This window comes from Urocitellus parryii, chromosome 2 (assembly GCF_045843805.1).
Source record: "Urocitellus parryii isolate mUroPar1 chromosome 2, mUroPar1.hap1, whole genome shotgun sequence".
NCBI classification, from domain to species: domain Eukaryota; kingdom Metazoa; phylum Chordata; class Mammalia; order Rodentia; family Sciuridae; genus Urocitellus; species Urocitellus parryii.
In genome coordinates, this window is record NC_135532.1 from 162,361,384 (window position 1) to 162,375,784 (window position 14,401).

General features: G+C 33.0%; 1 protein-coding gene across 1 annotated transcript in view; it reads left to right on the forward strand.

The window, feature by feature from the left end:
* The window catches only part of Gramd1c (GRAM domain containing 1C), a 33,259-nt gene that overhangs the window by 5,425 nt on the left and 13,433 nt on the right, over positions 1-14,401 (forward strand). Inside the window, exons 3-5 of the mRNA XM_026395992.2 lie at positions 450-582; positions 3,801-3,963; positions 10,935-11,072. Of these exons, the coding sequence (XP_026251777.2) occupies positions 450-582; positions 3,801-3,963; positions 10,935-11,072 (434 nt within the window). The remainder of the gene's footprint in view (positions 1-449; positions 583-3,800; positions 3,964-10,934; positions 11,073-14,401) is intronic.

Consider the following 14,401-nt stretch of genomic DNA (forward strand, 5'->3'; position numbering starts at 1 on the left):
ATTGATGGGCTCAGATAGCAGGAGCTTCCATTTCTGAAAGGGATTGGCTATTTCAGCTGGGTCTGAGTCAGAAGGAAGGAGATGTAAAAACTGTCTTCTGTGCTGATTGATGTCTAATTCACACATCCTCCCTGAACCTTTCAAAGTTTCATGGTTGTCCCCAACTCGTTTGAGATGCTGTTGTTGGCTACTTGTACTTTGTTAATTTTTTTTAATGATTTCTAAAATTTATAAAACTTCATATTACCTATATGATTTGTTTTTAGGAATGAAGTCAATTTGCTTGTGATTTAAGAAGCTAGCTTTGGTATAAGTAGAGGCCTATTTGCTCCAGTACAATAGTCCATTTGCCATGAAAATGGTTTATAATAAAAAAGATCCCAGGAGTCTAAATAACTTATTTGTGTGGAGGTGACTTTATATTTTTATAATGATGTGTTTCTTAACAGCAGTCCCAGAAGAAGTGGTGTGGATGATTCTGGGGAAAGAGATGAAAAATTATCCAAGTCTATCAGTTTTACCCGTGAATCAATTCATCAAGTTTCAGAAACAGAGTCATTGGATGGAAATTCATCAAAAGGAGTTAGTATATGTTATTCCTTTAAAATATATCTGATATTGCCATGTGGTAATCACAATATAAGATAAAGTAAAAAATGCAATCTACAAAATGTTTTAAAACCTTAGGACATCAGGCTTCTATTTTATGAGAAGAGTTTTAAGTATGTAAGTAGCAGAGGTTATATGGGGGAAAGTGTGGTTTTGTTTAGAGCTGGTTAAAGTATAGAGCTACCAGGCAGTTCTCTGGGCATTGTCATTGGGGAGGATAAATGCGTTTAAAAAATCACAAGATGTAGAAATTTGTAGTTTGCAGAATTTTCTCCAGGGAGAGTAGTAAGTGTGATGGAGAGAATTTGTTTTGAAGGGAGAAATGGAGGAGTAACAATAGATGATTCTTAAGCCACCTACTGAAGAGGCAGGTCCAGTTAACTACTGGGCTTTATGGTTAGTTGGTCAGTTTCTTCCTTCATCTTTTCAAGGATCATTATAAGTGTAATTGGTTTTTAAATTTCAGTGAGTTTCAATAACTAGGAGTCATTATTATTATTTTGTTACTCAGTTTGTCCCCTCTGCCAATGTGATCCCTCTCATGTAAAGCTCCTTTGTCTTTTTGAGATGACTGATAACCTATTTAATTACTAAACTCTACCTTTCTTTTCCCAACTATAAAGTGAAAATAATAGCTCAGAGGATTTTTAAAAAAATAAGAATTAAATTAACTAATAGGTATGAAAATACTTAGAACAGTTCCTAGCATACATTAAGTAACTTCAAACCATGAACTGTTTTAATGAACCCACTATGGCCAGCAGTGGTTCTTTTCTACCCTCCCCCAGGGAGCTTCCAGCATTTCCTCTGTGTAAATGTTGGGAAAACATCGAAAGGAAATTATTATGTGAAAGGCCCTAAGTTATGAACTTGCCTTAGGCAATCATCATCTATCATGCAACTACCTCAGCCTGGTTTTGTGTTGTGGATTTCTTTAAAAATATATACACTAAGAGACACTTAAGTACTCACTACTGATACAAGGAATTTGACTCTGGATGTTAATCTCTTTGCATGTTCTCACTGAGATGATGAAACTACTGAACTTGGGTGAGGTAACAAGATAGGGGATTTCGTGTAGTCTCCTTATTCTTTTACAGAAGTCTGACTTTAAGGACTGGGTTTTCAGAACTAATCTCTGCTTGAGTCCTTCCTACAGCCTCTCTACAATTTCTTCTATACCAACTCTTGAATGGTTAACCTGTTGGTTCTTGCCTCTAGTTTTGTTCCTAAAGAAGGTCACATTTGATCTCAATAAAATAATGGAGTATAGAAGAGTAACAATGTTATGAGATCAATCAGACATTCCTTGATGTGTTTAGTATAGTTGTTTTTAGGTTATGGAATATAAGTAATATAGAAATTTGGTCCTTATTCCTTATTTTGCCTTTTGCTTTCAAGAGCAGTTTGGGGAGATTCTCAGATGTCATCAAATATTGTGTGTCACTTAGTTTGGCTTATTTTCACTTCCAGCACAAGTTAGAAATAAGAAAAAATCTGAAGCAATTTTTTTCCAAGATGAAAACATGCTTTTTAAGTTATTAAAATTTCTATCCTCTACTAGGAATTTTAATAACTTAAAAAACATGTTTTCATAGGAAAGGCAGTAGAATACAACAGACACTAGTATGGCAATATGTAAAACAGTGGATGTGTAACTGATGTGATTCTGCAATCTGTATATGGGGTAAAAATGGGAGTTCATAACCCACTTGAATCAAATGTGTGAAATATGATATGTCAAGAACTATGTTATGTTTTGAACAACCAACAATAAAAATTTTTAAAAAGTTATTAAAATTAACACTCTTTGTAAAACTTTTTGAAATGTAGAAGAATAAATGAAGAAATAAAAACTGACTAAATGCCACCCATTGAAATAGTCACTGTTATTTTCTTATATGTATCAATCTATATCCCCGCCCCCCACCATGGTGGGGATTAAACTCAGGGCTTCATGCATGCTAGACAAGAACTCTACCACAAGCTATATTCCAAGCCCTATCTATATTCTTTATAAGAAATATAATTTAATTAGCAACAAGAGGGGAAACATAAATGTGGAGTTAGAGAAACTTACTCTACTTAGCATCTGTTAGAGCCCTGGTGCTGTTTAAGCATGCTGCTTTATAGTGTGGAACTCCCAAACACATCAGCTCTTGATTTTAGTAGTAATCTCTGCCTAAAGAATCTTTCCTCTGACTAGGGAAGTCTAATCCTTTAGTAAATTGTGTCCTGGTTCCCAGTTGTTGTTATGCTTCTAGGTGGCCAATGGAAACCTATATCCTCCCTAGAGTTGTTTTTGTGTTCAGTGTTGCTCAAGAATCTCCTGGGGCAGGAAGTCAAAGAATTGTGTATGTAGCTTTTGCTCTCTTTCATCTGTGTACATATAGATATTGCAAGGAAGTACTTTGCTGTACAGTTTATAGAGTTTTATTTTTTTTACAGTGTCCTACTAAGCCTGTTTGTAAAACTAGCCTATCTGAATATTAACATAGTAATTGTATTCATGCTTTAATGCTTAACATTCAGTTTACTGTAGAAATGACACGTCTTTATCAAACCATCCCCAAAGGTATAGATAGCATCATATATTGAATATATTTTAATGCTTAGGCTCTTAACAGTAAAGCCAATTGTGTGCTTTTGAGTTTGCTATGAAATTAATTTCCCTTTGAATCTTGTCTTCCCCACTGTACTCTTATGTGACTTTTATCTCTCTATTTCCTTTCCCCTTTCTGCTTTAGTTACTGGTTTTGAGAGGTAGGTGAATTCTCTTCCTTGAGATGATGGGGGCAGGCATTGGCTGGGGAAACTAGTGGGTTTGGTTATTCTCCTTTTTCATTCTAAAAAACTGATTATTGCATTATTTTTGCCCTTTGTCCCTTTCCCTTCTGCTTACTTAATTCACATGACATTAACTTTATGTGAGTTCTTTTATGTAAATTTGTTGTTTATTACTGTGTAAGAAGATGACTTCAGGAAGGCATGTATTATTTACTGACATTTCATGGGCCCACATTTAGCAGCCTTGGAAATGTGATAGATTCAACTCTAATAAACAAAATGCTACAAATATTTTTCAAAGAGCAGTATTTGAAAACATCTTTAATAATCTTTAAATAAAAGTTCTCACTGTAAAATCTAGGCTTAAAATTTGTTTTTCACTAACTGTATTATTTGCCTTTTAGGCATTAGGGAAAGAGGAGCCTGAAAGTGAGAAACAGATCCCAAAGAGTCCTTTACTAACTTCAGAAAAGAGGTTGAGTAGAATGTCATCAAAATCAATGGATTTGAATAAAAATGAATATCTTTCTCTGGAAAAAAGCAGCACTTCAGATTCTGTTGATGAAGGTAAAGAATTTCTGGAATTTTTTTAAAAAATTGCAAGTAAGTCTTAATGTTTATCTTTGTATTAGGTGTCTGCAGATTGAGAATTTGATTTTGTTAGATGAAGTCTTGCCCTATAAAGAATCTTAAAAGAAATGAAAGTTTATAGAAAACAAGAGAAAGCCTACTAAATCTAACCCATCTGCACTACTTTCAAAGCCTGGAATTTGAAAATATCCATTATATTTAGCTTTTAAAATACCAACCATTGAATAAGTACCAATGGAAAAGCAAATCTGTTAATAAAAATCTGCATGCCCACTCCCACATACCAGGCAGGGTAAAATGCTCACATTTTATAGGTGGAGTGATCTATTGGTTTATCTAGGTAACTGTTAGGGAAATTAAGACCTAGATGGGTTCAGTCTAAAATTATGCTGCTAGTTCACGATACATCGCTGGAATTAAGTGACCAGGTCTCTTAGGTTAATGTTCTTTTTACTTTATCCAGTACTTCCAAAATTATTGTTTCTTTTCCTCCTTTTTCTTTAAAAAAGATACCTTAGCAAAATGTGCCCCTACCACAAATACTTGAAAGCAAGTATTTGTGGTAGGGGCACATTCTGAAATGGATATTAATTTAGTTTATTGAGTAGCTTCCCAAAGATAATAAAGAACATCAAAATTTCTAACAAGGAAACTTTTAAAAAACTATTACTCACTGTATTACTCAGAAGAATATTCTACTTTTGAATGTGGAAGATAAAAGCTTTTGATTGAATAATGGGGTGAGTTTTTTAAAGCAGGCGCATGGACAGTTCATAATTGCTTCTGAATTTGGTATGCATTTACTATAGCCAATTTCCATTCAGTTTTTAAAAACTTCATTCAATTTCAATTTGTTTTTAAATGAACATTCTACAGTTGAAATTTATTACCAAAACAAATGATAAATAATGTTCCACATGGCATTAAAAAGCAACTTACTTAGTTTTAGTGGCCAACAGAGATTTAATTTAATTCTAATATAATGATAAATAATAATGAAAATTATAAACCAGAGACCTTCTGAATCTCAGAAGTATTATATTCCAGATGGCATTTTAAATACATGTTTAGTATTGTAATCCTTGCATACATGGGGTCTCTAGTGGGCTCAACAAACAGCCATCTTTCTTGACCACCCTTGTTGTTACAAAATTGGGAAAGAAAACAAAAAGCAAGTCTTATAGAGGCCAAAATATCACTTTTAATAGTAATAGTGGCAAAGTTAGAGGATGAAGATGTGTGACAAAGGTACTTGGGCTGCTGATTGAGCTGATGAATGAGATAGACTTATCCATCAGTCACCATGTTTGACCTCTTTCCAATGTAGAAGGGAAGATCATCCCTATAGGAGTATTGACCTCGGTGGGCACTTAAGGCCTAGAAGAAAGGACAGAGGTGTGACAGGCCTGCCAGTACAACCCTTGCATACTTAATAAGATTGTCTTAATCAGATTGGGCTGCCCTAACAAAATACCACAGCCTGTGTGGCTTAAACAACAGAAATGTATTTTCTTATTATTCTGGAGGACAGAAATCCTTGATCAAGGTGAGGATTCTCTGGGCTTGTAAATAGCTACCTTCTTGCTATGTCCTCACATGTCTTTTCCTCACCTTCTCACAAAGGGGAAGAAAGGTAGGAAGAGATGGAGCAGGGAGAGAGGAAGGGGGAGGCAGGCAAAAGTTGAGAATATCATAAGTATAAAAAGTAGTTGTTTAAAGGAAACTTTATAGAAAATTGTGTTCTCTATACTTTATGTTAGAACCCACAACCTGGGGCTTGTCATACTTATTAAGTAGGTATTTTCAGGAATCTTTTTAAAAAAATTATAAGATCATTGACATTGAAGTCATTGCAGTGGGAGTCATTGGTAAGGAGGTAGGGTAGTGAGTGCTTTATCAGTGCTCTGGTATGTAGCAGGGCAGGAATTAGTTACACCCTGCCTGACTGAATCAGGCTTTAGAAGATCTACTCTGGCACCCAGTGGCCAAATAGGTAAGTGACACCAAAATAAGGATTTATTTATTTATTTGTCTACCTCTCACCTGTAGTTTTATAAAGTAGTTTCATTATTGAGTTCCTATTAAATTAACATTTATGATAAAGTTACACAGGGGACAACATAAACTCATAAAAGATGTGCATATAACCATGAGTAAAGAATAATAGTGGTATATTTTCTGTATTATATATGAACACTGATCACATTTTTTTCCTTGCACTTTCCCCTTCAAAGACTGTTCAGCTTTACAGCAATAAAAACTTAACTTGTAACACCCTCTTTTTGTGGCAGTTTTCCTTAAGCTGTGTGGCATAATGACTTCTTATTAGATTATCATTAGGTAACAATTCTGGACTCCTGCTGCTTTCCTCAAATGGGTTCCAAAATCATGTCAGATGTATCAAATGGGCATAATAATCAATCTAGTTATTATTTTCTTAAAATTGTAAAGTTATATAGACACTTGAAGTAAGGGAATTGGGGAGAAAATGGGAATGGCCAGAAGTAGTAAACCATCTCAAGAGACTTGGAGATGTGTGTGTGATTGACAGGGAGCTGAATGGGTGACAGATCACTTTAAACCAAACATAATTTTGTTTAAATGATAGTGTTTTCATCTATTTTTGTGACCAGGCTGAGTGAGAAAATGACAATTTTTTTCATCTTTTCTGTTCCCCAAATGCTATAATTTTGGGGAGTGGGGGCCCTAAACTATTTTGATATAGACACTCCACTATTTTGATATAGAGACTCTATTTTTATATAGAGACCCATGTATTCCTGACAGGACTTAACAAATCAGAGCATCATGAAATGTCTCATGAGAGAACTGCTGAAACTTTTGGCCCCAATCTTTGATGAGAAATTTAAGTGGAACACAGAGAAATTTTGACTAGAATCTGCTTGGGCTAACATCTACTTTAATGATCTTCCTCTGTGCTAGGCAGTTTAGAATACAACAAGATTGAAGGGTCTCCTTTTTCTAGCTATTTCTATCCTTTCAGAACTGGACTCCCTCCACCTAGCTCCTAAACAAAATAAGCATTATGTTTAATATGTTAAATCATATTTCTATTTTTAAACTTTGTTATGATTTATAGAATAAGCTACAGAATTTCTTCATCTATTTAAAGGATCATTGTGGATAGACTTTCTCTAGCCAGGGGAAGTTGGGAAGGAGTTTAAAAGATGCTGGGAGTTTCCTGGGAAATGAAGATGAGCTGTTGCATGTGTCAAGAACAAAGAAATGTCATGGTGACAGGATGCTTATGCAGAGAATGGAAGCTACAACTCAAGCGAAGATTAGGCTGTGAGGACAACACAAAAGGATAGCAAAATTGAAATCCATGACCCATAACTGACAGAAAAAGATGAATCAGAGGCAAAGCCAATCAAAGAGTGACAGGAATTGAAATTTTGGATAATGCTTATTAATTACTGAAGTCAAAAACAAGTAGACTCTGGCAAAAGCCAGAGAAAAAGCCACATGATAAGCTATTATATCAGTGAAGCAGCTCTGAGATTAAACCAGGTAACCCAACAGTTACCTGAGTTGGATTTTTTTAAAAATATTTTTTAGTTGTAGATGGACACAATACCTTTTTTATTTATCTTTACATGGTGCTGAGGATTAAACCCAAGGCTTCACACATGCTAAGTGAGTGCTCTCCACTGAGCCACAACCCCAGCCTGTGAATTGGATTTTTAAACAACACATTCAATTGAACTTAGTTTTCAGGTGTAAGGAGTACCTGAATCAAGATAGCAGGTCACTAGTTTTTAGAAAATGGAGGATATAACTGATTGTGGGTCCTTAGTTACTAAATTAAGCTTCAATCAACTGCTTTTTTTTTTTTTACATACATACCTACTACATTTTTAAAGTACCCTCAAAAAACTGCCAGCATATATTTTCAGTTTCATTTATGTTCATGCATTTCTCCTATATTTATTTGTCTCACTTTACATACACTCCACTGGCTACTTTTAAACTGATATGTTTAAAATACCATTTCTTCTTTATTGGGCATAGTAACCTTCTACTGAATAGAGCAATACCCCCTCTAGCTTAATATATTATAGCAATACTATTGGTGATGTTATTCAGATAGGAGATTTTGAAGTATATGAATTTCATAAATGAATAATCCCATGTGGAAATAATTTATTTCATTTACTTACTCCCTTGAATAAATTTACATACAAATAGATGGTTGTTCATTCCTTATAGTCATACAACAAATTATATTTTTATTAATAGTAATTCAGAATCTGTTGTCTAAAAATGGGATTTAAAAGAAATATGAAATATTGTATTGAGTCAGGCACAGTGGTGCACACCTGTAATCCCAGCAACTCAGGAGGCTGAGGCAGGAACATGTCAAATTCAAGGCCAGCCTTAGCAACATAGTGAGATTCTGTCTGAGAATAATTATTTTTAAAAAAGGGCTGGGAATGTATGTAGCTCAGTGGCAGAGTGTCTCTGGGTTCAATTACCAGTACTGAAATATGCATGAGTGCAATTTTCCCCTTTTACAGATGAATAAGAGGCTTACATTTTTGGTGCTGGGATTGAATCTAGGGTCTCACACGTACTAGGCAAGTGTTCTACATCCCTAGCCCCAAGAAATTTATTTTTGAAAAGTTATAGTCCCAGGGATCCTTAGAAGAATAGCTGATTCTAAGAACAGAGAAAATTGAAGATGAGCTTGGAGCACATTATGGTGCCAGAAAGTAAGGAAGTGGGAGAGGGTGGACATGTCAAAAAAATACAGGCACCAACCTGAAGGAGCTCCTAATGACCAAATCAAATAGTTAAATAATTTGAGGAACAAAATAAATAGTGACAGTATTAGATTATAACCTAAAAATTAAAATAACTTCAGTAGTTCAATGGAATGTAGTGTTTTGGATTGTACTCTTATACAGAAAAAGGACATTACTGGAAGGGGGATAAATCATAGTTTAATTAATTATATATCTCAAAATAAAATAAGAAATTTTTTTAGAGGTTACAAATTCAAAAGTCCTGGATACAAAAATAGAACCTAAGATATTTCTAGCATTTTCTGTATTTATGCATTCAAAAATACAGTTCTTATATGTCAAACACTGAATGTAAAAGTTTAAAACTGACGTTATCCCAACTTACATGGAACATATAGTAAAGTACAGGAGAGATAATAAGCAAGTGAATAAGACACCAAAAGTTTAATTACAAATAAGGATAGGTTCTGTGAAGAAATGGCAGGATCAATAGAATTATCTCTAGTTTGCTTTTTTTGTGTATTTGAGTTATTTTTGCATAAACAAATAATACTTCTATGTGGGCAAAAGCTGTTTTGCAAGCCTAATTGGGGAGTTACTTCATAAAACCTCAGTGGATTGCCTAATTTTAGTGATTTGTTCCTATACCAAAAAAGCTATTATTTGAAATTGCAGTGAATCATTTTTTCTGACATATAGTGTTATTGCAGGGTGAAGATAAGTCAATATCTACCGTGTGTCCCTAAGTTCTTTGCACTTGTAACAAAATAGAGAGGTACAAATCATTCAATAAGGGAGAAATAGTGATAGTTGGAGGTGAAACTAGAGCTACAGGAGTTTTTTCTGATTCATAGGCCATTGCCTTTCATTTAAATGGACTGGTTCCCATGGATTAATGTTGACATGTGCTTTGCACAGGTAATTCTCAGAGCTTGATTTCTGAAATATGGGGAGCTTTTGTCATAATTTTTATTTTGTATTGATGGAGCATAACCCTTGAAATAAGAAGTAATACCTATCCTTAAATGATTAAACTTTCAAGTTGGATTCCTTTTCACTTTTTTCTTTATTATACAGAGTTCTTATACCTATCTGTCTTTTTCTTTTTGATTCTTTGAAGCAAAATGCTTTCTGGCAGCCTAAAATAAAGGTTATACTTGTGTGCTCTAGAGCTGAAGTGGGTTCAGTTTCCAAACCAGTCACTGACACTGGTTTGTCAGTGGAGCCCTGACACTTCTCTCTATGTGTACATTTCCTCATTCGTAAAATAGAAATGATGATGATGATGATACCACTTTTTTCAGAGGAATGCAGTGAGAGGTACTTAGTACCTCTGACACATAGAAAATATCATGTAAATATGGGCCATTTTTATCTAATTTTTCCAAGGAGCATGAGAAGAGGTGAGCAAATATAACTTTCTTTACTTGCTAATTTTCAACATCATCATTAGTTCTTAGAAAAAAAATGTGTTCCATTGGGCATTGTTTAGCTTTGAAGAGTATTTTTCAGAGGGTATACCTATTCTTTTAATGTGTGGTGTTGGTATTATTGTGAATATAGTGATCCTTGTGTTGGGGGAGTTAGCAGTCAGGTTGTATCATTCAGGCTGACAAGCTAGTGAGCATAGCAGATATTATAGCCATTGATGACTAAATATTTACTGAATGTATGAGTATGGAGAGATAGGACCTACTAATGGCTGTGTGTCTCAATATTGTTTTTTTTAATATTTATTTTTTAGCTGCAGTTGGACATAATATCTTTATTTATTTATTTTTATGTGGTGCTGAGGATCGAACCCAGGGCCTCACATGTGCTAGGCAAGTGCTCTACCACTGCACCACAACCCCAGCCCTCAATATTGTTTTAATCACTTATGAAATATTCTTTTGAGTATCAAGAGTTTGATATCATTCCAGTAAAATATTCCTACATTTTCTAGATTTTAATAATTAAAATATTTGATTATATGTAGTCAACTATACATACTTATGTTTACATAAATATATATATTGCACATATTATTTCTATTTGGAGTTTTGATAGTGTACTAGAATGCAATGATCATTGTAATCACATTTAAAAAACATTTTGTGCCCAAAAGAATATACCCATACATACACTCCTTGAAATTACCTTTTCTTAACTTCTCTTTGGTGTATATTTTTGTTTTTCTAGAAGATTTTCCTGAGAAAGATCTTCGAGGAAGACTTTATATCAATCGAGTTTTTCATATCAGTGCTGAGAGGATGTTTGAATTGCTCTTCACTAGTTCACGCTTTATGCAGAGATTTTCCAGTTCTAGAAATATAATAGGTTGGTTCTTGTATTCTTTCCTAATGATAAATTTATTATCCTTAGAATGTTTAGCATATATAAACTGATTTTTGATGTCAGGGGAAAATATTAGACCTGCTTTGATTATTTTGGTGATATATAAACTAGTTTTTAAATGTTGGGTTAAATTCACACGTGAATGGTTTAATTGTTTAACTAGACAGATGCTACTTAAAATAAATTCAAACCCTTTAAAAACTAAAACTATATTTATTCACTTATGTATCTATTCAGTTGGGATGAATCTAGTTCAAAAGCATCCACTGTGGAACAACTGGATTCTGGTAGAATATAAACTAGAACAACCACTTTGCCAAATGGTTTGCTAATGTTTGTTAAAGCTATGAATTCTCTAACTCAAGAGATTCCACTCCTTAGGTGTACACCCCTGAGAAATGGGCACATGAGTTCTCTGAATGACATCTGCTGTAGTGTTCACAGTAGCTTTATTTATAATAGTCCAAACTCAGAACCTTCCAAATATCCATCAATAATAAAATGTATAAATTCCAAACGCTTCCATAGAATAATACTATATACTAATGAAAACAATGGCAAACTATAGTATGAAGGAACCTCAGACACAATGTTAAGCTAAGAAACCAGGTACAAAAGAACACATGGTATATAATTTCTTTATATAAAGTTTAAAAACAGGCAAAATAAACTTATGAAGTTGACATAGTGATTTCAGTTGTGGAGAGTCAGTGGGTAAAGACTGGGAGGAAGCTTTTGGGATATTGGTAGAAATTTTATATCTTAGTCTGAGTGGAGCACATGTATATCTTTCCTTTGTGAAAAGCATGGACCTATGTATTTGAGATTATAGTCTGTAGTATATTTTAGTGAAAAAAATAAAGTTTTTTAGGAAATTGGAAGGATTTCAATGATCATGTGCCAAGGTAAATATCTCAAATATCTTATAGTTTAAAAATGAATTTAACCTAAACATTTCCAGATACTTTACTAACTTTTGGAGTAAGTGGTTTAGTTTGCTATATAGAATTAGAATGTAGCAGCATCAGAGATTGACATAAGGTAAGTTGCTTATGAGAAACTTATTGTATAATCAATTTAAATAAAAATTTTAATCTATGGATTTTATTTACCACTAAATGTTATTCCTTTATTTGAAACTTTTATGTAAACATAATTATATATTCATAGATGATATTATCAATATTGTTTCTACATATAAAAATCAATTTTTTCTTATACACATTAGAATAGCAAAGATATTTCTAATTGATAGATATTGACTCTTGTGATTATATTGATTCATGGTTTTAATAGATCACTTTCTTTTGTTTTTAAAAATGTGTTTTTTTTAAAAGTGTGGCTTATTGGAGAGTTATAAATCTTCCTCTTCACTCAGTATCTTATATTTAATTTATTATCTCTCTTTGGAATTTATTTTATATTTTATTGTTATTCATTTCTACTTGGAAAAGTAGAAGACTCAGATTTATTATTTCCCTTAATTTTCTAAGTGATGCCTATTGACATTGCACTGCCATTTTTTTATGGCTGAAAAACCCCAAAAGGGACTAGCATGTTATTCCATGCTTTATACTAAATGAAGTTCAGGTTTTGAAACACAATTACATTTGTTGTCTGATATCATACCTGGCTTCAATATGAATGACTATATCTGCTATCTGATGTTATAAATGGCTTTGGAAGCAAAGATTTCTACATAATCACAATCTGAACAATTATAGGCACAGTGCAAGATTATAGGGAAAAACTTTTCCTCAAAAGACAATTTGCACATGGCTGCAAAACATACTGCTGTCCTTGGAATCTTTTACCTGGTAATCAAATTGTATTTCTTAATAATGAGTTTCAAAGGCATCTTTTAAAAATGTAAAAATTTAATATTTTTGTGTAGTTGACTATTTGTGGGTTAAGTCTAATTCCAGCATTGAAATGGCCACTACTGGATATCTTTTAAAAAATCAAGGAGTTTTTAAGTGGATCTTCTATTTAATCTTAATTTACAGTTGTGTGACACTACCTGTAATTAAAAACTCAGCTTTCAGTACTTTTATCCAAATGTTTCATTTTGAAAATGTAAAAGAATTTGCATGTATAATAACATCCATATACCCTCTACCTAGATTTATAAATTTTAAAAATTATGATAAAATATACATAAGACCCATTTTTAGGTGTACAGTTCAGAGGCATTTAGTACATTCATATTGTTGCAGAAACATTATCACCATTCATTTTCAGAACTTCATTATCCCAAACAAGCTCTGAACCTATTAAATAATAACTTTCTGTTTTTCCTTTCCCTTTGTTCCTGGTGACCTCCATTATATTTTCTGTCTCTGAGTTTAGCTATTCTAGGTACCTTGTGTAAGTGGAATCATACAATATTTGTCCTTAAATGATGGGCTTATTTCAGTTAGCATGCCTTCAAGGTTTATTCATCCATGTTGTAGCATGTGTCAGAATTTTATAACTTTTTAAGGAAGAATAATATTTCATTGTATGCATATACAGTAGTACATTCTGTTTATTCATTCATCTGCTAATGACATTTGGTCATTTACATTTTTTTGGCTACTATGAATAATGCTGCTGTGAATACTGATGTATAGTCCCTGCCTTCAGTTCTTTTGGGTATATACTTACAAGTGGAGTTGTTACATCATAAGATAACTCTATGTTTAATTTTTTGAGAAAGAGCACACTGTTTTCCATAATAATCATACTATTTTCCATTCCCACCAGTAGTGGACAGAGGTTCTGGTTTCTCCGCATCCTCACCAACACTTGTTATTTTCTATTTTTTAAAAATAATAAGGATCCTGTGCTCTCTATGTATAATCAGAATTGTAATGCATTCCACTGTCATATATAAATAAAAAAGAAAAAATATTAAGGATCCTAATGGGTGTTATGTTTCACCAGTTTAAATATTTAAATTAAATATTTAAATTAAAAATTTAAAGTGTTTGTTCTACAATCCCTGCTCTGTTCTTTATTACTTTAACTCAGTACATCAGATGACTCATGTGTCCTTTTGTACACTATTGCCACTTTTCTTATAATTTCATTCTAGTATTTTTTTTATATTATCATGAACCTTATTTAGATATTGGAGGACTTATTTCTAATATGATGTTAATTATGTGATGTCTGGCAAATGATATTTAGTACATCTTGTTGGTAACATTGTTAAAAATGCAAACATAACATACAGGGGAAAATAGATATTTTTCTTTTATCCTTGTTTATTGTTTCATTGAATAGTATACAATTTAAATATCAGAAATCAATGATATCTTTCAATTTTA